At 41.9% G+C, this 26,273-nt stretch overlaps 1 protein-coding gene and 1 gene segment (V, D, J or C); one reads left to right on the forward strand and one right to left on the reverse strand.

Moving 5' to 3' along the window:
• Positions 1-1,094, forward strand: part of LOC129352677 (T-cell receptor alpha chain constant-like) — a 30,846-nt gene extending 29,752 nt beyond the window's left edge. The window contains 1 exon segment of the C gene segment in view: positions 597-1,094. Coding sequence covers positions 597-598 — 2 coding nt within the window.
• Positions 1,095-6,758: 5,664 nt separating this feature from the next.
• On the reverse strand, positions 6,759-26,052 carry LOC129352747 (uncharacterized). Its single transcript, XM_055021851.1, has 6 exons — positions 26,007-26,052; positions 22,890-23,134; positions 22,140-22,221; positions 21,709-22,004; positions 14,507-14,656; positions 6,759-7,043 (listed from the first exon to the last, which is right to left on the reverse strand). The coding sequence occupies exons 1-6, from the start codon at positions 26,050-26,052 to the stop codon at positions 6,759-6,761; spliced, it is 1,104 nt and encodes a 367-aa protein (XP_054877826.1).
• Between the last annotated feature and the right edge of the window lie 221 nt (positions 26,053-26,273).

A 26,273-nucleotide genomic window follows, 5' to 3' on the forward strand; every position in this document is an offset into this window, starting at 1 on the left:
GAACCAGACCCGTCTAAACCCACCAGAACCAGACCTGTTCAGACCCGTCAAAACCCACCAGAACCAGACCCGTTCAGACCCGTCTAAACCCACCAGAACCAGACCCGTCAAAACCCACCAGAACCAGACCCGTTCAGACCCGTCTAAACCCACCAGAACCAGACCCGTTCAGACCCGTCGGGTCCATCAGAACCAGACCCGTCTAAACCCACCAGAACCAGACCTGTTCAGACCCGTCTAAACCCACCAGAACCAGACCCGTTCAGACCCGTCTAAACCCATCAGAACCAGACCCGTTCAGACCCGTCGGGTCCACCAGAACCTCCCGGTCGCTCGGTGATAAACCTCCTTCTGCTCAGAAACGTCGTGAGGAAAGTTAAAGCTGCTTGTTTGGACCGAACAGAACTTTGTCCTGGTCACCTGGACCAGAGGGAGACGTGACCTGTGACCTGTGACCTGTGACCTGTGCTCAGGTCACAGGTCACAGGGGTTTTTCCTCTCTGTCGCCACGGAGATCCAGATTTCATGTTTACCTGGTTTTAATAAATCTGGTTCTGATCAAATCAATTAAAATATTTTTTCTTTTTGTTTTTCAGGATTTATTGAGGTCAAAGGAAAAGTCCTGGACCGACCCGATTCGGACCGACCCGATCTGATCCGGACCGGACCGACCCGATCCGGACCGACCCGATTCGGACCGACCCGATCTGATCCGGACCGGACCGACCCGATCCGGACCGACCCGATTCGGACCGACCCGATCTGATCCGATCCGGACCGACCCGATCCGGACCGACCCGATTCGGACCGACCCGATCTGATCCGGACCGGACCGACCCGATCCGGACCGACCCGATTCGGACCGACCCGATCTGATCCGGACCGGACCGACCCGATCCGGACCGACCCGATCCGGATCTGATCCGGATCTGTAGATAAACCTCCTGTTAAAAAACGAAACGGAGTGAATATAAAGTTATAAAGATGATTGTCTTGTGTTTTGTTTGATGTTTGTGTAAATATTAGTTTCATCAAAGACAAAAATATGTAGATTTATGACTCTGTGGAACTTCAAAATAAAAGCCCAAAATGAACGAGAGCTGACTCTTTTATTTACATTCCCATCAAATAAGGGAACATTTAATAAAAATGATATTCTCATTTATTAATATGCAGTAAATGAGAACATTTATTGATGTCAGATTAAATTATTTAAACAGTTTATTGTTTAAAAACTTATATTTAAATTAATTATAATGATTTTCTGCTTTTAGCCTCAGAAAACAGTTGAGATTAAAATATGATATTAAATTTGATTCAGTTTATTTATTTATTGTACATTCAAAACTAAAATCATCTCCAACTCGGTTCTGTTCAGTTTGTGGTTTAAATCCTGACAGACGTGCATGAGGCGACTGTGGAGAGAAAAACTGTCCGCTAACCAGAACCAGAACCGACTGGGCCAAATGAAACGGATCCAGGATTACTTCCTGTTAGGAAAGTAAAGCTGCGACGGCGGCATTATGATCAGAACCTGATCAGAACCAGATTTATTACTCATTCATTTCAGACGTTTATCATTTCAAACCCAGAGTTGGTTCTGCTTTAAACTGCAGCAGAAAAAACACAAAAGTCTTAAAGATGAAATGCAATAAATCAATAATGCAGCATCAAATCTTTAAAGACAATAAATTCATTTAAATTTAAATATTTTCATCACCAAACTGGAAAGAAAATTCAACTGGTCACAGGAAATATGTCAGCTTGTCAAAATAAAATCATGATTTTAGATTTCAAAATTTCATAAAGAATAAAGTTACTGGCATGAAGCATCAATTATTGATCATCTAGTATTGATCATCTATAGTTTAGTTGCTCTGGTGTGTTTGGATCTTTGGTGTTTTTCCTGCTGGAGGTTAAAGTTCATCCAGGAAAATGTTTACAAAACAACCGGACACATCCAGCTGGACTTTGGGCTTCAGGTCAGATGAAGGTCAAAGGTCAGAGGCTGCAGAGGTTCTGCTGTTGGTTGGGTTTTATTTATTGATTGATGTTTTGGTTTCATCTCTTCAGTGGGGCAGAGGGGGGCAGAGGGGGGCAGAGGGGGGTAGAAGGGGGCAGAGGGGGACAGAGGGGGCAGAGGGGGGCAGAGGGGGCAGAGGGGGGCAGAGGGGGGTAGAAGGGGGCAGAGGGGGGCAGAGGTTTTGTTGTCATTTTTTATCTGTATGTCAGAAGGCCTGCTTCTGCCCCTCAGCAGGAACATTTATCTGAATATAATAATTTAATATTTCTGCCTCCATGTTGTTCAGACTCCATCTGAGCCTCTTACTGTCACATTATGGGCAAGAATATTGTTTCATACTCTGGTTTGTGATTAAAAACATAGGTCTGATGTTGATGTTAGAAAAACCGTTTCTTCTATTCATAAATAGAAAACCCGCCTCGACCCGAAACACAGAAACGCTTCGGCTGCAGAGAAACTTCTTTCTGCTAAAAGCCCGGTTCTACAGGCAGAATGGGTCAGAACCACCGACACATAGATCAATGTCTGATTTATATCTGATGTGATTCCAACAGATTGTGTTGAAAATACAGTTCAGTGTCATCAGCATAAAAACAGATTTCTGAACAGGACTGGATGAAACCAGAATGAAGTAACATAACGGAGCCTTGTGGAACCTCAGCAGGACAGGAGAACATGGCAGACCGGGTCAAAGGTCGACCTCTGAGCAACGGCAGCCATCTTTACTATGACACATCTCAACTTCCTCCTGTTGCTCAATAAATTCTTCTTTTGACGATCTGGTCAGTTTTTAGTGAAACTTTTGAGGAAACTTTTCATCCTTCAGCTGCAGAATCCATCGGGACTTATTGATTTCTAGTCATTTTATCACATATTATCAAAGTGACGTGAGAGATAATCTGTAATCTGTCGGATCAGCAGAGCAGCTCAAACTGCAACAAGCTGCTGCTGTTTCTGTGGTTTCCTGTTTGTTCTGCTGCAAAACCTGCAGAGTTGAGATATGAAAGTGTTCAGACAGCTGGGTGAGCAACAAGCACCAAACGGGTCAGATAAACCAGAACCACAGAATAAAAGTTTTCTGTTGAAATCAGTGAAACGGTTTCTGATGCTGCAGAGAACAGCCAGCTTAAAACATTAGTTTAATACACAATAAGGGAGAAAATGCATAAAGATGTCATTGACCGGTTATGACCGTGTCAGAGTCTGGTCCACTTGCCAGCAATAAGGCGGATTGGAGCAACGTCTGCAGGGAACTGGACCGGCCCGTCATGGTGGAGAGAGCTGAGCCAGAAAGCGAAGCTCTCAATTTACCGGTCGATCTACGTTCCCACCCTCATCTCTGGTCAGGAGCTTTGGGTCACGACTGAAAGAACGAGATCTGGGATACATCGGCTGAAACGGGTTTCCTCCCTGAGAGAGAAGGTGATTGATGTGGAAAGAGGAGAAATATCGCTGCACTTTACTGTATGGCTAGCTCTGTGGTTAGCTCCATGGCTAGCTCTGTGGCTAGCTCCATGGCTAGCTCTGTGGCCAGCTCCATGGCTAGCTCTGTGGCTAGCTCCGTGGCTAGCTCTGTGGCTAGCTTCAGGGCTAGCTCCATGGCTAGCTCTGTGGCTAGCTCTGTGGCTAGCTCCGTGGCTAGCTCTGTGGCTAGCTCCATGGCTAGCTCCGTGGCTAGCTCCATGGCTAGCTCTGTGGCTAGCTCCATGGCTAGCTCTGTGGCTAGCTTCAGGGCTAGCTCCATGGCTAGCTCTGTGGCTAGCTCCATGGCTAGCTCCATGGCTAGCTCCATGGCTAGCTCTGTGGCTAGCTCCATGGCTAGCTCCGTGGCTAGCTCCATGGCTAGCTCCATGGCTAGCTCCGTGGCTAGCTCCATGGCTAGCTCCATGGCTAGCTCTGTGGCTAGCTCCATGGCTAGCTCCATGGCTAGCTCCATGGCTAGCTCAGAGCTTTATCCATTTATTGGCGCCGTTCAGACAGGAGGAGCCGTAGAATCATGTTCTATGCTGTTAGCCAGAGGCTGATCAGTCCAGGTGAGGCTCAACTCACTGCTGCTTTTGAATGGAAAATGCCAAAATTCAGCTTTTCTGAAGAAAAAATAATCAAAATTGGTTAAACTAAATACAAAATATACTTTATATTACAAACCACAAGATGAGAATAGCCATATAATTATTTTATCACAATATATTATTTTCATAATTTCCGCTGATCGCTCGACCCGCTCTGGTCTCCTGTCTGACAAATAAAATCCTACAGAAAAACTGATGCTACATTTATCTGCCACAGAAAATCTCATTAATATTTGATATTTTAGTTTTAATCTCATAAAATGAGAAGCAGTTCTGTTGTGAATCTCTGATTTTATTCTTTGAAATCAGAAGAATATCCGACTTTATGCAGATGACGTTGGTTTAGTTTCCTCCTGGTGTAACGTTGCTCTTCATGATGATCTTCCACACGTTCACTCCTTATCTTTTTATAATCTTTATTCTAATTGTCACAAACGCCACAACATATTAGAAATGATTTTAATAATTAAACTTCCAGAGCCTAAAAATACAAAGTTTTCATTCCGTTTCTCCTCCAGACGACTGAATCTGGATTCAGGAGAAAAAACATGGTAAATGTGCAACTGGTTCTGGTTCTGGTTCTGTTCTGGTTCTGATGTCTTGTGGTCTTTCAAAATCCAATAATGACTCGTTGTGTCTGTTATAATCTTCCATCAGATGGAAACGGTTCGTTCTTCCTGGTTAAACGTCGTTTATCTAAACGGACCGGAGTCTCGAGGTTCAGATGGAGAAGTTTGGACCAAACCAAAACGTTCCGTCATTTTCACACAGCAACAACCAGAATATCATGAGAATATTGTCTGATCAGGACTCAGAAAACAGGTGGGGGCAACCCTCCCTGCCTGTTTCAGTATTTTGTTTTTATCAGGTTTTATTTTATATTCAGCGTTTAGTTGAAATAATTTGACCCGGTTCTGGATGTGAAGCCGCTCAGAGTTCTGACCCAAAAACGGCAGGATGTCCTGAAGGCAGTTCCGAGCAGGTGGAGGAAGAGGAGGAGGTGATGAAGGAGCCGCGCTCTTCCTCTGTGGTTTCCTGGCAGAATCCAGATCCCGAGGCGATGAATCTGATGAACGAGTTTCATCACTTCCTGTTCAGAGACCGAATGGAAACTATGGCAACCCGCAGAGCAGCTGGAGGTGTGTGTGTGTGTGTGTGTGTGTGTGTGTGTGTGTGTGTGTGTGTGTGTGTGTGTGTGTGTGTGTGTGTGTGTGTGTGTGAGAGAGAGATCCACCTGTTTTCCACTCAGATCTGTTTATCATTCATGGCCTCATTATTTTAATCTAATTTATTACAGTTTTATTTAAACCGTATGAATATATTTTACATTTTTATTTGATGTTTCATAATATCTGATCTATAACTTTGATTGGCTGTAACCCTAAATCTAAAGGAACAATCTAGAGCTATAGATCTAGAGCTATAGATCTAGGTTTATAGATCTAGATTCAATGCACAGCTTCAGTTATTACAACTAAAAACTAGCGATCAGCCTGAAACCTGGGAGTAGTGATGACCTCTGACCTGAACCTTGCGAGCCACATAAAGACAGTTACAAAGTCGGCCTTCTATCACCTGAAGAACATCTCCAGGATTAGAGGACTAATGTCTCAGCCAGATCTAGAGAAACTCATTCATGTATTTATCTTTAGTCGCATTGATTATTGTAACAGCGTCTTCAGGCCTGACCAACAAATCAATCCTCCAGCTGCAGCTGATCCAGAACCAGCTGATCCAGAAGCTGCTGATCCAGAAGCTGCTGATCCAGAACCAGCTGATCCAGAAGCTGCTGATCCAGAAGCTGCTGATCCAGAAGCTGCTGCTCCTGTTCTCACTAAAACCAGGAAGTTAGAGACATAACAGCAGTTTTAAAGTCCCTCCACTGGCTCTGGTCCTGGTTCTGGTCGGTTGGTTCTGATGGGTTCTGCTCCAAGTTCAATCATTCAGACATTGGATCGAAGCTTTTATAGAAGAACCGAATCCATCCAGAACCAGGACCAGAACCAGGACCAGGACCAGAGATTTTATACAGTTTTAGCCTCCAGGAGCTAAAATAAACTGAACCGGGTCCAAAAGGTTCCGGGTTGAACATTCGGCTCCTGAACCGGTTCTGAAGGTTCTGATCTGTTTCGTCTGTTTTCACTAAAATACGACGTTTTAATTTTGAATTTAATTTCTGATGAGTGAAATTAACGATTTATATTTTTATCTTAAATCCTGAACATTAAAGACGCTGAAAACAGAAACTATTATTGTATAAGAAGTGTGTGTATTATTATTATTCTATAATAATAGTTTCTGTAATAATAATTTTTGTATAATAATAATTACTGTATAATAATTTCATCCCTGCAGGTCACGAATCAATCAGAGCATTGATTATTAATTATTCTCTGATCTATAACACAATCAGTTCTAAATTACAGACAGAATATTTTATAAAGCTTCGTTTTTATTATTCCTGTTTGGTTCATGAATTATTTAGATTCTGAGGAATAAAAACTTTCAAAGGTTTAAATCCTGAATCTTTTTCACTGAATCAACATAAAATTTATTTTATTTTTTACAAAATATAAAAACAATAAGCAGAGAAAACAACATAATTTCTGTCTAAATAATCCAGTTTATTCTATTTAAATTAGTTGAAGTTCAGTAAAATCGTGTCACTGTGAGCTCAAGCTGCAGACTTCCTGTGGCGGCTGTGATGTCACAGCGTGGGCGCCGGCTTCTGCCTTCCCATTGGCTGCTGACGATCTTCTGCTCTCTGTTTCCACAGGATGCGGTCGCTGAGCGTCACAGGCGAGGGCGGCTGAGGGCGGCTGCGGCCGGCGCCTCGAAGCCTGCTGGGACCGGAAACCGGGCCAGGCGCCCCCATCAGAACCGGAGGGGTCACACGCTTCCTGCCGCCGCCGACATGGTGAGAGCGCAGCAGGGCGGACGATCAGCAGCTGCACAAACATCCAGAAAACATCCAGAAAACATCCAGAAAACATCCAGAAAAACATCCAGAGCCACAGTGGAGCAGCAGAGGTCAGAGGTCACACCAGCTTGCAGATGAATTCATTCATTCATCTTCATATAAACGAGAATAAAACATTTTAAGGTCATTTCCTGTTTTATATAAATCAATAAATCATTTAGTGATTTAAAGCAAAAAAGAAAAAAATAAATACTACAGATACTTTACATAACTTCATTACATAACCTTTATTAAATAACCTTTATTACATTATTTATAAATTAGAACTTAATTTATTATCAATCAGTGACAATTAAATCAAAAACTAATAGAAAATAAAATACATAAAAACAACAAAGAATAAATAAAAATACTGAACATAAATATTGTGCAGTTATTAGAAATAATTCTGTGGTTCAAGATGCAGCTGAGTTTAATAAAATAAACTTTATGATATTTATGATAGTTACAATATTTATATTTATAATATTTATAATGTTTATAAAGTTTATGATATTTATAAAGTTTATAATATTTATGATATTTATGATATTTATAATGTTAATAATGTTTGTGTATATTTTGAGCATTAATAGAGAAACAGGAAGTTATTACCAACAGCAGAAATAACTGGAAGAACCAGCAGATACTTATTGATTATTGATCGATAACTAACTTATTGATACTTTTATGGTTTTAAGGTCAAAATATTTAAATATTAAGTTAAAATATTTTATAAATAAAATCGTTTCATTTCTTCTGGATCCAAATGATCATAAAGTCTCTCAGCAGCTCAGAGTCCATCAGAACCGTCAGAACCAACAGGTCCACTCTGCTCTGCCTCAGTCTGTGACTTTGACTAGGCCATCCCAGCACCTGGATTCTGTCCGTTCAGTCAGGTTTGCTGCTTATTATTATCATATTTTATGTTATTTTTCAGCTACAATAAACACTAAAACCTCATCTGGAGCACAGCTGTCAAACATGAGGCGCAGGGGCCAAAACCAGGCCGCCATAGCGTTTTCCTCGGCCCTCTGGGCGTCAGGAAACGCGACTTTAATATGAACATGTTTAAATATTTTACCAGGAGAATTAGAGCAACACGAAGCTCAACGTGATTCCATGTCAGGAAGAACAGATGGACACAGAGGAAGCTAACAGGCCCACAGCATCACTTCTCCACCGCCGAGCCTGACGAAGTCACTTTGACCCTGATGACGTCACGCTTTGGCCCAGCCGATGATGTTCTTCAGATCCGGCTGCCGTCTTGTTTCTGGATACCATCAGTACCATGGCCTTTAACCTCTGACCTGCTAATTGAGGCTTGCTTCACACTCTGACCTCTGACCTTAGCCTGAATCTGCTGCAAAGGTTTGGAGATGACCTTTGACCCTCCCCAGGTTGAGCAGCAGCAGCATCCATTAAACTGTAGAAATCAGTTTTAATTGTTTTTGTGTCAGGTTTAGCAGAAGCTGTTTGTTGCTTTGACTAGGCCAACCACACCGGAAAGCAGCAGCTGAGAGACGAGTCGGTGGCATCATCATCATCATCATCATCATCATCATCATCATCATCATCATCATCATCATCTTCTTCATCTGCAGCAGCAGCAGCAGCAGCAGCAGCAGCTTCGTGGTCGACCCAGAATCTGACAAACATCCGGCTGAAACTCGACCACAAAAAGTTTCCAACCGAAAAAAAAACTTGCAGCTGCAACTTCCAGGAAACAAAAATCATTCATTCAGTTATAAATATGACAACATGAACCACAGAAGCAGCTGGTCATTGTTACACATTCAGATCTATAATCTGGATTAAAATTGTCAGTTTGGAACCAGAATTATTAACCCAGGAAGTAAATCTAGATTAAATAACATCTGGATGACATTTGACCTCAGAGCCAGAGTTAACAAAATCAGACCAAAGCAACTTTTACTCTAAATATCCATTAAATGTTTCTAAAATATGATAGAACAGGATCAATAATGACGAGATTAATCAGATCCAATCAATCAACCTTCATCAGATTAACTTGCAGAGAAACCAGCAGATAAATGAAATATGATTTTATAAACACATTAAAATGATTTTATAAACACATTAAAATGATTTAATTAACACATTAAAATGATTTAATTAACACATTAAAATGATTTAATTAACACATTAAATTTATTTAATTAACACATTAAAATGATTTAATTAACACATTAAATTGATTTAATTAACACATTAAAATGATTTAACACATTAAATTGATTTAATTAACACATTAAAATGATTTAATTAACACATTAAATTGATTTAATTAACACATTAAAATTATTTAATTAACACATTAAATTGGTTTAATTAACACATTAAAATGATTTAATTAACACATTAAATTGATTTAATTAACACATTAAATTGATTTAATTAACACATTAAAATGATTTAATTAACACATTAAATTGATTTAATTAACACATTAAAATTATTTAATTAACACATTAAAATGATTTAATTAACACATTAAATTGGTTTAATTAACACATTAAAATTATTTAATTAACACATTAAATTGATTTAATTAACACATTAAATTGATTTAATTAACACATTAAAATGATTTAATTAACACATTAAATTGATTTAATTAACACATTAAAATGATTTAATTAACACATTAAATTGATTTAATTAACACATTAAAATGATTTAATTAACACATTAAAATTATTTAATTAACACATTAAAATTATTTCATAAACACATTAAATTATTTAACACATGAAATGATTTAATTCACTTTGCTTCATGGTAAAAGCGAAACTTTTAAAAACTTTGAATAATTTAAGAAGGAATTGAATTAAAATTCAGGAAAGTTCAGATTCTTAGAGGTAAAACTCTCCTGGTTGATTTGGGTCAAGAAGTTCAGACAGAAATCATTGATTACTTCCTGATGACCCGATCAGGAAGTAATCAATAAAATTAACAGTTTTTACTGGAAGCTGAAAAATATCAAACATGGAGCCTAAGACTGGATTTGAATAGATTTGGATGTAACTGTAGCTCTGCTAGCTAATGCTGTCAATGTTTCACCCTGTGGCTCATATTGTTTGTTTTGATTTCTGTTCTGGATTATAATCTCGACAATCTCGGCTTTAATGACACATTTCTGAGCATCAACCTGATGAATCATTGATTTCCTGCTAATGAAGTGTGAAGTCACTTCCTGTTCAGAGAAACAAGACGATTGTTTTCAGTCAGTCATGAAAGGATCAGATTATTTTAATCATGTTTCTGTTTGCAGAAGGTTCAGAGCTGAGTCACATCAGGAGGAGCAGAGTTTCACCGAATCGGTGACTGAAACGAAGACGATTCACTGATCTGAGTTTGATCTGATCTGGTTTCTGTAAAGGTCAACAGAAAAACTTCTGTCTCCTTCAGACTGGAAACAACAAAACACAAAAGTGGATAACCAGGTGAGTCGACTCTATAAGCTTCAACTATCATAAAATACAAAATATTCACATTAAAATCATTTTAACATCCATCAGAACAAATGAAACTGATCATACAGAAGGTCAAGATATTTATAAGTTTCTAAATATAAACATTTGTATTTATTTCCTCTAATAAAACATAATTTCTATCATCCTTTCATAACAGCTGGTGTCTAACAGAGATTAATCTGATGATCTGGATCTGAAAGAAACTTATAGAAATGAAAACATCCCAGAATTTTTCCAGTTTTCTTTCTTCTGTGTTTTTATTTATGATTTGAATCAAATCATTTCAGTGAAATCTGAAAGTGGCTGCAAGGACTCTTGCATCCTGCAGGTGGCGTCCTTCATGCTGGCTGTTCTTCTGTTTTATTGGACAACAGCACCATCAAGTGGATGTTTCAAGAACTGCAGTTTCTGTTCTCTGCTTTCATTCAGGATGTTTTCACATAAAAAACAGAACAGAGACATTAATATCCGCTTTTATAATAACCAGAATGATAGTGGAGGTGAAGTGAGCATAAAGATCTATTGACTAAGTTTCTTTATCAATTTACAACATACTCCATGGAGACACAAGTTAAGTCTGGCACATGCTTGGGGTTTTCCTTTTCCATATTTTCTGTTTCTCCACAGGTTCAGGATGGAGGCTGCTGCCAAGATGGGATATTGTTTTGCCTAAATGTTCAATGTGGGATTTAGAGAACTAGATTAGATGGGGAATGCTGTGCATTTTTCACAGGAAGGACACACTTGGTAAGTAGGTTGGTGCCACTCATGTGATGTTTAGGTGAAGCATTTACAAGAGGTGACAGGCTGTGTCAAATCCAGCAAAACAGGGAGTAACAGTTCCCTCCTTTCTGACATCTTTTCAGCGTTTTTGAGAATTTTTTGGAAATAGAGAAAACAAAATTTTTTCAATTTTGTAAGGACATTGTCAACTTGTTATGGTCTCTGTCTCTCTTTACATCCAGGGGCTGTAGAAATAAAAACTCTTAAACAAACATGTTACATTAAACTATTTACTATAGGACTCTGTCACACTGTCTACTGACAATCCCGGCCCTCGAGGGCTGGTGTCCTGCCACTCTGAGACGTCTCCCTGGTCCAACACACTTGAATCCAACAGCGGAATCGCGCCCTAAGTGCAGTCAGGTTCCCCAGAGTCCTGCTCATGACCTCATTATTTGACTCAGGTGTGTTGAAGTAGAGACACATCTAAAAGTTGCAGGAGACCGGCCTTCGAGGCCTGGAGTTTCCCATCCCTACTATAGATACTAACCTGAACTTCAGTAGATCAAAAACCATCACACAGACGCAAATCACACACATACAGTCCTGACCATCCTCTGAACTGGTTCTTCACTCTACTCCTATCAGACCGCAGATACAGAACTGTAGTCTGGAAAAGGCTCAAATGTTTTGTCCTTTCAGATGTCATCACATTGAACAAACCCTTATGACAATCATTCATTTCCTTGTGAAATCATTATTGTTTAGAAAAACAGGGACGTCTGTGATGTTATCTGGGAAATATCGGGGAAATGCGTTATGTATGTCTGCAGCTTGAAATATTTAATGAATGTGAAAAAGATCACTTCTACAGGACAATGAATGGTAAAGGTCTTGTACCTATATCGTACCTTATCAAGTCCAGAGTAATCCAAAGTGCTTTCCACTAAGCATTCACCCATTCACAATCACACTCGCTTACTGGGCCCTCTGAACCCCACCAGCAGGCAAGGCGGGTGAAGTGCCTTGCCCAAGGACACAATGAAAGAGGCGGGTGGAGCCGGGTCTCAAAATAGCAACCCACTGATTGCAGTGCAAACTCCCACCAGCATCATCCCACAAAGACTTTCTTTTTTGGCATAACTGTGTCACTGCTATGGGGTATCTTGTTTTGTTAAAGGTTTGTGGTGTGAGTTACAGGACTGGGATGGTGTGGGATGCCTTGTGCATATCCCATTTAGGATCCTTTCTGTTAGGAACAGTAGCTTAACAGATTGGTACAATCCATGTAATGGGCTAATCAGATAAAGTTAGTTCTTTTGCAGAATATTAAACTTCATTATAGGAGGCCACAACATGTCTGCAGTTAGTCTGAATGCAAATGTAACCAAATACAGGGTTGTTGTTTTATGAGTGAACAGACCTTCACCTGCTGGCCTTAACTTGATAAGCTAACAGAGCACCCAAATGTTTTACAGCTCTGCCTAAGATAAACTATCTTTTACATTTTTATATATAATGAGAACTGTGTGGAATTCAAATCAAGTGACACAATAAAGTAGGTCTATGCAGCATGTCTCTATGTAACAAAGACATAGAGTCATTAAGAAATTTAACTACGTCTCTATGTCTTTGCTGTATTCGTCCATCAGCTTTTCAGTGTTGCTTAGATTTTAATATCATTTGTTTTAGTTATAAATCATAATTTTTTTCAAACTCTTGTTCAACAAAGCAGCAGCAGGCGCCTCATTTCCTCCTGGTTTCTCTTCCAGTTTAGGTCCAGAATCAGAATCAGATCTGGATCAAACCGCCTGAGATGTTCAGAACCTGCCGGATCCTTTGAATCTGGACTGAATCATGAGTTTATGATCAGTTGAAACATTTGATCATTTCCTTTCAATGCAGCATTTATCCAGTTTCTGTTTGAAGTGTTTCTGTCTCTTGTGATGCTGCCTAAGTAAAGGCCGACCAGGAGACATGAGCAGCTGATTAGAATCAATTCAAATCAAACTTATTTGCAGAACACATTTCAGCAGCCAGGCAGTCCAAAGTCTTCACATCATGAAATACCAAAATGTCCAATAATACATGAATACGTTTTTCATGTTGTTTAGCAGTTTTCCAATGAAATCAGTCTTTTTCTCTGATAATGTTGTTTTCTGATGGAGTGCCACCGCCACCTACAGGCTGTTTTTGGGTACTGAAGCATCTGCTCTACAGGGCAGATCGATTAAATCTGAAGGCATCAAATATGTAAAATAAATACAGTCCAAATATAAAAACAAAAACTGAGATGAAATCAGAGGATCCATGGATGGAAACATTTAAAACAGGAAGCAGGGATAAAAAACCAGCTCAAAATAAAGAGCAAGCTTTGAAAGAAATACAAAAACAATATTTCTGTTTTTTCATGGTTGTGGGATGGAAACCAGGTGAGTCAACAGGAGGCCAAACAGAAGAAATCTGAAATAATCCATAAATTAACAGGAAAAAATATCAATAACATAAAATACACTGAATAAACCAAAAACTAATGAATGTAAAAGTAAAGAGGTTATGTGTGTTTTCCTCTGAGAAATGTGGTTTTAAAGCTTCTCCTGCTGAAACATTAGAGATGTCAGGACTGAGAGCCTTTTAAAGGAGAAATGATCTGAAACTGGTCCAGTGATGAAATAAATATTAAAATGCTGCAGCAGAAATTCAGCTCTGAAAACGCCTGAAACACAAACACCATTTATCCTGGAAACAAGAATGAAAAGAAAAGTTCATTAAAAAATCTGACTGGAAGAGTTTTCACCTGCAGGATCAACCACATGATGGCGCTGCTGATCCATGAATGGCTGAGCCGATCCCAGCAGTGAGGTTCTGATCCGAGACGGGTTCAGAGAATAGAGCCCAGATCCAGGACTCTGAAGCTCAGCACCGACCCGGACCAGGAATCCGGGTCGGTGGTGCAGCTGCCCTCCTGCATGTTGTCGGATCCAGAAGAAGGAAAAGTTTGAGAGTTTAGAGAATTGGTATGAATCGACGCCTGGTCTCTGTCTGGACTCGGCTCTGCTCCACCAGAACCTTATTTCTCTCCACCATGACGGGCCGGTCCAGTTCCCTGCAGACGCTGCTCCAATCCGCCTGTCGATCTCCCGTTCCCTTCTTCCCCCATTAGTGAACCCAGAGATACTTGAACTGCTCCACTTGGGGCAGGACATCCCCCCCGGGTAGAGAAGCTCTCCACCCTTTTCCGGCTCCAGACCGCGGCGTCGGAGCCACCGATCCTCATCCCGGCCGCTTCGCACTCGGCGGCGAACCGCTCCGGCGAGAGCTGCGGGTCACGACCCGATGGAGCCAACAGAACCACATCGTCCGCAAGAAGCAGAGATGGATCCTGAGGCCACCAAAACGGATCCCCTCAACGCCTCGGCTGCTCTGCAGATTCTGTCCATGAAGTGATGAACAGAATCTGTGACAAAAGCCCTGATGGAGTCCAACCTCACCGGGAACGAGCAGGAAACTTATTTTTGGTTTTACTGAAACCCAGTCATTGGTTTTCATCTAATTTTAGATTATTTTCAGTTCCAGTTTCATGAAACCCTTTGCTGAAGCTCTCAGGTTGGGCTCAGTAGGTTTTCTGTAGCATCAGAATCAAACATTTCAGTCTGAAACTGCAGCTTTTCTCCTGATGAAACTAAAGGAGAAAAAACTGAAACTTTCATTCAGAATAAATTTATCCTGTTGTTTCTGTTTCCCGTTAGTGGCTCTTGGTCATTTTATATTGACCTTTGCTCCTGCAAGTTTCGGGAGGCTGAGTCTGAGTTTTGGATCGGATGTTGATTTTTCTAAGCTTTGAAATCAGAATCTCAAAAATAATGTGATAAATTATTTGCAGAATTCCTTAAATCTAAAAAACTTTGCACAAAACTTTTAAGCTTCACTAGAAAATGGCTGACTTTTCTGAAAATGTTCTCTTGCTCATACTAAACTTTTATTTTTCTTATTGTAACTCCTGACAATTTTCCTAATTTTTACTTTTATTTTTAACTCTGAAAATTGTCAGAAGTGAAAATTGTGAATTTTTCCTTGACAATCAGATGATAAACTTCCATTTCTTCCCATAACAAGTAAGAAGCAGAAACCTTGGATGAGGTGGTTTGTGGTTTCTCTTATCTTTGAACCTGAGTCTGGTGTCTGCGGTCAGGTTTTTGTACAGCCTCCTCCACATGTTGCACCACTGTGTTTCCAGAGCGCAGTAGTAGAGACCGGAGTCTGCCAGGGTCGCTGTTTCTATCTGCAGTTCAGTCGATGTTTCTGTTGTTACTGATCTGTAACGATAGGGAACGTACGCTCCTCACTTTGGTTTCTTGCTCCTTTCCACAGCAGGAACTGAGGAGCCTCAACATCAGAAACTTGTTTGTACCAGTGAAGGTGAAGAAGGTTTGATTTTGTCTCATAGTTACAGTGGAGCGAGACACGCTGTCCTTCTGTCCCTCTGTCTTCACCTCTAACAGCAGAGATTGAGTCCTGAGCTGTTAGTCCTGTTAAAGTGGAGAAAATGAACAACCTGATCAGATTTACTCTCTACCTGCGCAACTATGTCAACTAGTGAAATAATATCAATTACTTCATAATAATACTGACCTCTACTGAGAGACAGAAGCAACAGGAGGGAGAGCAACATGTCTGGAGTCCTGAGAGCTACACAGCAGATCAACAATGAAGGAAGAACAAATGATGGAGGAGCTGAAGGTCAGTGGGCGGGGCCACTTCAACTCAACCAATCAGAGAGTTTCTGCTTCCTCAGCAGCTCCGTCTCTGATCTTTGCTGCTTCATGTCTCTGTTGTCTTTGTCTTCAGTCCAACGACTCAACAACCAGTGGGAGTGAGGCCCTCTAGTGGCTGCTGTGCAGTACTGCAGGTTTTTGTGCATAGTTTGATCAGACACAGATCAGTGTTCCTTGTGGAGAGTTTTAGAAACTGCTACATTTGAACGTCTCGCTCCATCACTCATTTTCCATCCGGTACCTCATTTGCTACAAGGTAACAGGGATTTGGGTTTTCCAGAGATGGGACACACTGATTTGAGGTTTCTGGTATTTATTATTCAGGTCTTTGTCAGGTCTCACTGTCAGAGAGGAATTATATTTATGGAATTGTTTTGCGAGGAAAAGGTTTTGGCATCTGTCTGGGTTTTTCTGACTCTCGTCCCCTCCTGATGTGCAAGCAAGGACTGGACAGGAGCCCGTTGTTATTATCTGCTGTTTGGGCAGATAACAACAACCCTTAATTGTTATTTGGCACATCTGAAACGGAGCAGATGTCGATTTCTTAGAGATCCTAAATACATATTCACATCTAATGTCAAACGGGACCAGAAGTCCTACGTAACTCAAGGGCAGTGATGCAGTTGGTCGAAGCTTTCTAATACACACTAGTACAAATGAGACTGTGACAGTAGAAAGTGATGTCAGAAGCACAAGTTGAGATATTTCAGATTTTTGTAACAATGTGTTTGACGATGTAATTTTGATAGATGTGTGGTAATAAAGCTCTCAACCCGCTGGCTTTAAGCAGTAAGAACCAAGTCCTGTGCAAGTTATTTCTTCCGTTCATGTATTCATGAATCCTATAAACACCCAACAGGCGTCCCTGTCCTTTCCCCAGGTGTAATCACTTACCACTGAGTGAATGTAAAGAGCAATATGGGGGTTGGTAATTTTTATGTCAACGCATCAAAATTGGGCTGGAAGTTACATTAAGTAGACCACGGACTGCCGATTGTAGAGTCTTCTCCCCTAAATCCTAAAACCCAATGCGTCTCAGTTCATACTGCGTCCAGTCCAGATTTACTGGTCAGGACCAGTAAGTCCTGGTCCAGACAACCAGGACCTACTGGTGGAGCTTGGAACTTTTGCTAGGGTTTTGTTGGAAACTACGACAACAAACATTCTTTAAGAAGCAGAAACCTTGGATGAGGTGGTTTGTGGTTTCTCTTATCTTTGAACCTGAGTCTGGTGTCTGCGGTCAGGTTTTTGTACAGCCTCCTCCACATGTTGCACCACTGTGTTTCCAGAGCGCAGTAGTAGAGACCGGAGTCTGCCAGGGTCGCTGTTTCTATCTGCAGTTCAGTCGATGTTTCTGTTGTTACTGATCTGTAACGATCGTTTGGGTTGTGCTCATCTCCACTGCTTTGTCTTGCTCCTTTCCACAGCAGGAACTGAGGAGCCTCAACATCAGAAACTTGTTTGTACCAGTGAAGGATGGGATCCGTTGAACCTGTCTTATAGCTACAATTGAATGAGACAGGTTGTCCTTCTATCCTGTTCACTTCATAACCAACAGCAGAGATGAAGTCTTGAGCCTGAACTGTTAGACCTGGAAAAAATCAAGCCATAAGATGAACATCGTCCACAAGGGAGAGAGAAAAAGAAAAAGTGGAAAAATGTCCCCTGAACAGTATTACTCTATCAATCTGCTCAAGTAAATTAACTGGTGAAAAGATTTTTAATTAAAAAATTTTAATTAATAAACAGATGAAAATAAACCTAAACTGACCTCTACTGAGAGACAGAAGCAACAGGAGGGAGAGCAACATGTCTGGAGTCCTGAGAGCCACACAGCAGATCAACAATGAAGGAAGAACAAATGATGGAGGAGCTGAAGGTCAGTGGGCGGGGCCACTACAACTCAACCAATCAGAGAGTTTTCTGCTTCCTCAGCAGCTCCGTCTCTGATCTTTGCTGCTTCATGTCTCTGTTGTCTTTGTCTTCAGTCCAACGACTCAACAACCAGTGGGAGTGAGGCCCTCTAGTGGCTGCTGTGCAGTACTGCAGGTTTTAGTGGTTTAACAGGGAGTGAGGCCCTCTAGTGGCTGCTGTGCAGTACTGCAGGTTTTAGTGGATTAACAGGGAGTGAGGCCCTCTAGTGGCTGCTGTGCAGCACTGCAGGTTTTTGTTCAGGGTTCTGGTGTTTCCTGTCACTGTGGGCCTCACAGCGCAGTAGTACACAGCAGAGTCTGTCACTGCAGCAGAGGAGATCAGCAGATCCATCTGGATTTTATCATCATTCATGTTGAAGTAGAAACCAGGAAGTGGAGTTGACATTAGAGCTCCTGTTCCTGAGTGGGAGATCAGGAACTGTGGAGATTTTCCAGGGTATTGTCGATACCAGAAGAAATAATCATTTGCAGCTTGTCTTGAAAATGTATAGGACAAATTAACAAAGCTGCTTTCTAAACTAGAGAGTTCTTCCTCATGAGGTGTAAGTTGATCACAGCTGACACCTAAATGAAGAAATATGTGTTTAGTTATAAAAGTTTCCATTGTGAGTCATTGACACATTTTCCCACATTAAGGCATTAAGATCCAATCTGACCTGTTAGCAGAGAGGCGATGAGCAGAGACAGACCATAATAGTCCATGATGAGCAGAGTTGATGTTGGAGAATTGAACTGAACTGAAGGAGGAAGTTTGAGTCTCTTTAGAGATCAGGATCAGATCAGCTCCTCCTCTTCCTCCTCTTCCTCCTGGTAGAAAACAAAGTCTTTCAGACTGTAATACGGGTTGTGTTCAGTGGTTCAGAGAAAGCAGGAGAAACATTCAGCAGGACAGTAAAAACTGTTACACTGTTGAAGAGGATTCTACAGTGCTTGTCTAGTAAAACACGCTATAAGGCCTGAGCTGATTAGATGCTGTCTCAACATTTCTGAAGCACAGTACATTCAACCCTTTACATCAGGGTTGTCAAACTCCAGTCCTCAAGGACCACTGTCCTGCAGCTTTTCGATGTGCCAAAGGTATAAAACACAGGAATGAAATGGCTTAATTACCTCCTCCTTGTTCTCCAGAGCCTTAATGACCTATTATTCTATTCAGGTGTGGTGCAGCAGAGGCACATCTAAAAGTTGCAGGACAGCGGCCCTCCAGGACTGGATGTCGACACTCCTGCTTTACATTATTTTGTCATGTTAATGTTGCCTGATTTGAGGCCCTCTGGTGGATATTGTGGAATATTGTATTTTTGTTGCTCTGCAGGTTTTTGTTCAGGGTTCTGGTGTTTCCTGTCACTGTGGGCTGCAGAGCGCAGTAGTACACAGCAGAGTCTGACAGATTAAGTTTGTTGATCCTCAGAGGGATGGACGCATCTTCAAGATTGGCATCAAATTTGTCCTTGTTGAACAGCTTAGAGTTCACGCCTGTTCCTTTAACACGCGTCAGTATATGGACTGGGAGTTTATTTTCTTCTTGTTTATACCAGAACAGATATGGATTCGCAAAGGAATTTGCTTCAAAGGTACATCCCAGAGTCAGTGATTCTCCTGCTGCAGCAGCAACTTCTCCTCCTGTCTGCTTCACTGAGTCTCCTTTACACTCTGGGAAGAACAGAACATGCAGAGGAAGAGACGGATCAATAAAGATGATTGATTAAAGGAGAACAATCAGCAGCTTTAAAGACTCCATGTAGAGGAAACATCTTTGTATCTTACCAGAGAAAAGAGCAGCCAGAATAATCCACAGCCAATGTTCCATCTGTCCAACAAGGTTTAAATCAGCAGGAGAAAGCAGCTGATGTTCAACATTCAGTCTGACTATTGTTCTCTTCACAGCACCACTTCTTATTGACACAATGCTGGAGCACAGAGCACAAGGAGAGCGCCGCCTACTGGAGCATGGCGCCCTCTGGTGGCTGCTGTGCAGTACTGCAGGTTTTTGTTCAGGGTTCTGGTGTTTCCTGTCACTGTGGGCCTCACAGCGCAGTAGTACACAGCAGAGTCTGTCACTGCAGCAGAGGAGATCAGCAGATCCATCTGGGTTTTATCATCATTCATGTTGAAGTAGAAACCAGGAACCAGATCCTGGAGTTTAGCTCCAGATCCTAAATGAGAAATCAGGAACTCTGGAGGTTTTCCAGGATATTGTCGATACCAGAAGAAATAATCACTTCCAGTAGCTTTGCTGGAGTAAGTGTAGGACAGAGTAGCTTTGCTTTTTTCTACAGCGAACTCTTCATTATGAAGCGCGGTGAGTTGTTGGCATCTGACTCCTAGATGAAGAGAAACTTGTTAGTTTCAGTTTCTGTAAATAAATTCACATTTATTAAACTTTGAAAACGTGTTTTTGAAAAACAGAGACATTGTGACCTGTTAGCAGAGAGGCGATGAGCAGAGACAGACCATAATAGTCCATGATGAGCAGAGTTGATGTTGGAGAGTTGAACTGAACTGAAGGAGGAAGTTTGAGTCTCTTTAGAGATCAGGATCAGATCAGCTCCTCCTCTTCCTCCTCTTCTTCATTTAATTCCCACCTTAATCCCAACACCTAACTCAAAAATTATGTTTTTATTGTCTGGACATGGCAAAATGTCCTCACAGCTATAAATGTCCAACAATGTCAGTTGTTTGACAAGATTAAGTCCTCATAATGATAGATAAACCAGCACACACACACACACACACATAAACACAACACACACACACGCACACACACACACAAAACACACACACACACACATACACACACACAAAACACACACACACACACATACACACACACACACACACACACATACACACAAAACACACACACACACACATACACGCACACACACACACCCTTGAACACCCCCACATGTGCTAAAACAGCAGATTATCCAGTCCTTTACATTTCTAAATTATTGTGACTGAACATAATTTTTTCCCATTTTCTAACTCCTCAGAATCATTAAGGGCAAAACATCATACAAAGTTCTGTAATTTTAGGTGAACTAGTTTCTTATAAAGAATGTATATGTATTTGTCTGCAATGTCCCTCTGTGACATGTGGAACTGAAAACACCTACAGGAAGGCTAATATAAATAAAAGAAAATTTTTATCAAACACAAACAGATTTTACGGAAACAAAGCTAATGGAGAGTTTCCCAAAGAGCTACAGTCTCTGCATCTCTTCATTGGGTCCAGGCAGCATCCTCAGCTCAGCATATGGCTGAGCTTCGTTATCATTTAAAAAGTGATCAGCTGCTTGTTCACAAACAGCCTCATGGTTTATCTATTGGCTGTCCGACATTTGTCCAGAGAGAGACTCTGAGTTCTCCCAGGAATTAACTCATGATGAACGACTGAAATATTGTCAGCATGTTGGTAAGCTGCAGTCAGGTGTAATAAACACCTGGGATAATAAACATGTTCCTATTTTATTCTATTTGTCCATCAGATGACAAACAGGACTTTTTAAAAAGTCCTTAATTTTGTAGTTTAACAGGGAGTAAGGCCCTCTAGCGGCTGCTGTGCAGTACTGCAGGTTTTTGTGGATTAACAGGGAGTGAGGCCCTCTAGTGGCTGCTGTGCAGTACTGCAGGTTTTTGTGGATTAACAGGGAGTGAGGCCCTCTAGTGGCTGCTGTGCAGTACTGCAGGTTTTTGTACAGGGTTCTGGTGTTTCCTGTCACTGTGGGCGACACGGCGCAGTAGTACACAGCAGAGTCTGTCACTGCAGCAGAGGAGATCAGCAGATTTGCTTGTTTCTGAGTTTTATCGATGTGAGCGGAGAAATCGGAGCGAGTTGGATGGATCGATCCCGACTCTGTGATGGAGAGCAGGAACTCTGGTCTGGATCTCTGCCGCTGTCGATACCACTGGACATTATAGATGGAACCAGTATAGTCGCAGCTCAAACTGGTGGGTGTTCCCTCTGAAGCGGCGTGTTCCCTCTGCTCCTGTGTGACGGTGTTCATGGAGCCCATGGCTGTAAAATGATGGTTCATGTCAGTCAGTCTGCAGCAGATTCAGGCGTCAGGAGACTCAGAGGCTCTTCCATCCACATGTGGTCGCAGTGAGATCCAGAGAGAAGATCAGAGCTTCTCTCGGTTCTGATACTCACCGATGCAGAGAGAGAAGAGCAGGAGGTGAAGCAACATGTTCCAGGAGTTCAGGTCAGACACGAGATCAACAGAGATGATCCACTGCAGCAGAAGGAAGACTAACAGACCTTCATCGTCATCATCAAGCTGCTTTTAGCTCTGCAGAGACGAGCCTTCTCATTGGCTGAGCTCAGCAGTGGTGGGAGGAGCCAGAGAAACTGGTTGTTGCTGAAGGTTCAGCCAGTGAGGAGATTTCTGACTGAGAAACCAGCTGAAGTTAGTGAGTCGGTGCTGCAGCGAACCAGAAACATCTGAGACTGGTTCTGGTGATCAGGTTTCAGCGACTCTGATTGTTTAAGATCCAGCTTTTTGGTGATCCTTCCAGTTTAGGAACCAGTTTGAGATCCGATGCCTGAAACATCCACCAGATGAGCCCACTATGGTCATACTGGGAGGAAGATGGTCAGAAATGCTCAGGTGACTGTAGGGGTGAAATGGTGACAACAGTCCCACATCATGCTGCCACCACCACCAGGCTCAGATCTGAAATAGACGGACCAATCAGCACAAAGGAAACGCTGCTGAAGGAAACCAGCCAGAGACTGACCCAGAACCAGAACCAGACTCATTCCTTGGAAGTTAAAGAACTAGAGAACGATGTGAGGCCCTCTGGTGGCTGCTGTGCAGTACTGCAGGTTTTTGTACAGGGTTCTGGTGTTTCCTGTCACTGTGGGCCTCAGAGCGCAGTAGTACACAGCAGAGTCTGTCACTGCAGCAGAGGAGATCGTCATGGACATTTCTTCTTTGCTTCCTATAAATGTCATCCTGTCCAGATGTTCTGCTTCACCTGAAGGTGAGTGAGACTTCAGGAACTCTGGATGTTTTCCTGGATTTTGTCGATACCAGAATAAATAAGTAGCTGAACCTTTGGAGTAACTGCAGGTCAGAGTAACAGAGCTGCCCTCTGAACTGAACTCCTCAGTCTTTGCTGCAGTGAGTTGTTGGCAGTTTACACCTGAAGGAAGAAAGAACTGATGTAAGTGAAGAACAACAAGGATGAGATTATTCTCTGAAAGACTCCAACCAACCTGATCCAGTGATCAGAACAGCAGAGTGAATCCAGATGTGAGCAGAGACAGCATGTTGAGCAGAGTTAATGTTGGAGAGTTGAGCTGAAGGAGGAAGTTTGAGTCTCTTTAGAGTTCAGGAACAGACCAGCTCCTCCTCTTTGTCCTCCTCCTCATCTTCCTCCTCCTCCTCTTCATCCTCCTCCTCATCTTCCTCCTCCTCCTCTTCATCCTCTTCCTCCTCCTCCTCCTCCTCCTCCTCCTCCTCCTCCTCCTCCTCCTCCTCCTCCTCCTCCTCCTCCTCCTCCTCTCAGCTTCATTTAATTCCCACTTTAATACCAACACCTAACTCAAAAATTATGTTTTTATTGTGTGGACATGGCAAAATAAATAAATGTCCACACAATGTTAGTTGTTTGACAAGATTAAGTTCATATAATGATAGCTAAACCAGCACATACACATACACACGCACACACACACACACACACACACACACACACTTGAACACACCTACATGTGCTAAAACAGCAGATTATCCAGTCCTTTACATTTTCTAAATTATTGCGGCTGAACCTGATCCCATTTTCTAACTCATCAGAACCATTAAGGTCTGCTGGTCTGGTTCTCCTCATCAGGGATTTTTTGAGCGATCGACCCCAGCGTGTGTGCATTAAGAAATTCCTCTCTGACTCTCTGGTCCTCAACACAGGAGTTCCCCAAGGATGTGTGTTCTCACCTTTGCTCTTCTCCATGTACACCAATGAGCTACAGTGTCAAACTGATGACCTCTCCCTCATTAAGTACGCAGATGATGTGGCTCTAATTGCCTGCCTATGGGGGAAGCAGATACCTCCCCCTATCTGCAGTATATTAACACCTTATCTGCATGGTTTGACAGCAGCTTCCTGGACCTTAATGTCTCCAAAACCAAGGAGATGTGGCTAGGAAGCAACAAGAAGGGAGGCAATAAAGACCAGGGGCACACCTTCAGGCCAATCAGCATGAAGGGTCAGGAGGTGGATACCTTGGTTTAAATACCTTGGGACAGTCATAGACAGTTCAAGACCATGTGCACGACACATTTAAAAAAGGTAGACAGTGCCTGGCTCTCCTGAGAAGACTCAGGGGCCTTAACCAGTAAGCGCACCATGTCCATGGTCTACAAGTCCTTGACCGAGAGTGTGCTGACATTCAACATGGTGTCATGGTATGGGTACCTCTCCGTCAAACAAAAGAACAAACTGGGACAGATCGTCAACCAGGCTGGAAAGATTATTGGACTTAAACAACTTTCACATTTGTACATGCGGGCCTTAACAAAGAAGGCACATCAAGTCTATCTGGACCCGACTCATCCTATCTGGACCCGACTCATCCTATCTGGACCCGACTCATCCTATCTGGACCCGACTCATCCTATCTGGACCGGACTCATCCTATCTGGACCCGACTCATCCTATCTGGACCGGACTCATCCTATCTGGACCCGACTCATCCTATCTGGACCCGACTCATCCTATCTGGACCGGACTCATCCTATCTGGACCCGACTCATCCTATCTGGACCCGACTCATCCTCTTCATTGTGCTCTCCAGTTGCTGCCATGTGGACATAGATTTAAAGTCCCAATGGCAAGGAGGAATGGCTACAAGCGATCATTTGTTCCATCAGCTGTGGATATTCTAAATAAAAATCTGACTATATTAATTGAGAATAGATAAGTTTATGTGTTCTCTAAGTCTGCTAGTTGTATTCCACTGAATTTAAATTTCACACAGTAACACAGTGCATTGTGACTCAGTGTAGAAGTTCTGTGTGCTCTCTTAGCAGTAGAATAGTAAATTTTAAATGGGTTTTAATATTTAACTGAATGACATGAGTAGAGTAGTATGACTTGATTTCATTTTACAGATCTTGTTTGTTCATTGTACATGCAGTTTTGTGGCCACTGTGATGTGTGTTGTGTTGTGTTTTTCTTGTGCCATTGCCAAAGATAAATTTCCATTTTATGTAAGTTTAATGGACAATAAAAGAGTTTAAAGTCTAAGGGCAACACGTCATATGAATTTTTGCAATTTTAGGGAAACTAGATTCTTACAAAGAGTGTATATGTATTTGTCTGCAACATCCCTCTGTGACATGTGGAATTAAAAACACCTACAGGAAGGCTAATATAAATAAAATAACATTTTATCAAGCACAAACCCATCTTACGGACCTGTGAAGGTTTTAGTAAATTAACAGGGAGTGAGGCCCTCTAGTGGCTGCTGTGCAGTACTGCAGGTTTTAGTGGATTAACAGGGAGTGAGGCCCTCTAGTGGCTGCTGTGCAGTACTGCAGGTTTTAGTGGGTTAACAGGGAGTGAGGCCCTCTGGTGGCTGCTGTGCAGTACTGCAGGTTTTTGTTCAGGGTTCTGGTGTTTCCTGTCACTGTGGGCCTCACAGCGCAGTAGTACACAGCAGAGTCTGTCACTGCAGCAGAGGAGATCAGCAGATCCATCTGGGTTTGAGTTTCATTCACTCCAATGGAGAAACCAGGAGGCAGCTGAGATAATTCTCCTCCTTTTGCTGTGTGGGAGATCAGGAAACTCTGGAGGTTTTCCAGGATATTGTCGGTACCAGAAGAAATAATCATTAACTGCTGCTGGTTTGGATAAAGCGTAGCTCAGAGGGACAAAGCTGCCGACTACTTCGAACACTTCATTTTGCCGGGGAGTCGGTTGATCGCAACTGATACCTGGAGGAAGAAAAATCTGTTCAGTTACAAAAGTTTTCATGAACATTTCAGTAGATCAGAGCGTCTAGACGGAATCTGACCTGTTAGCAGAGAGGCGATGAGCAGAGACAGACTATAATAGTCCATGATGAGCAGAGTTGATGTTGGAGAGTTGAACTGAACTGAAGGAGGAAGTTTGAGTCTCTTTAGAGATCAGGATCAGATCAGCTCCTCCTCTTCCTCCTCTTCCTCCTCTTTCTCCTCCTGCTCCTCCTGCTCCTCTTCCTCCTCTTCCTCAGCTTCAGCAGACAGTCAGCTCTGCTTCCTCTGACAACCTGACCTGGATTTAATCTGGATTTAATGGATTT

This window comes from Poeciliopsis prolifica, unplaced genomic scaffold (genome assembly GCF_027474105.1).
Source record: "Poeciliopsis prolifica strain line A6 unplaced genomic scaffold, Auburn_PproV2 SCAFFOLD079, whole genome shotgun sequence".
NCBI classification, from domain to species: Eukaryota; Metazoa; Chordata; class Actinopteri; order Cyprinodontiformes; family Poeciliidae; genus Poeciliopsis; species Poeciliopsis prolifica.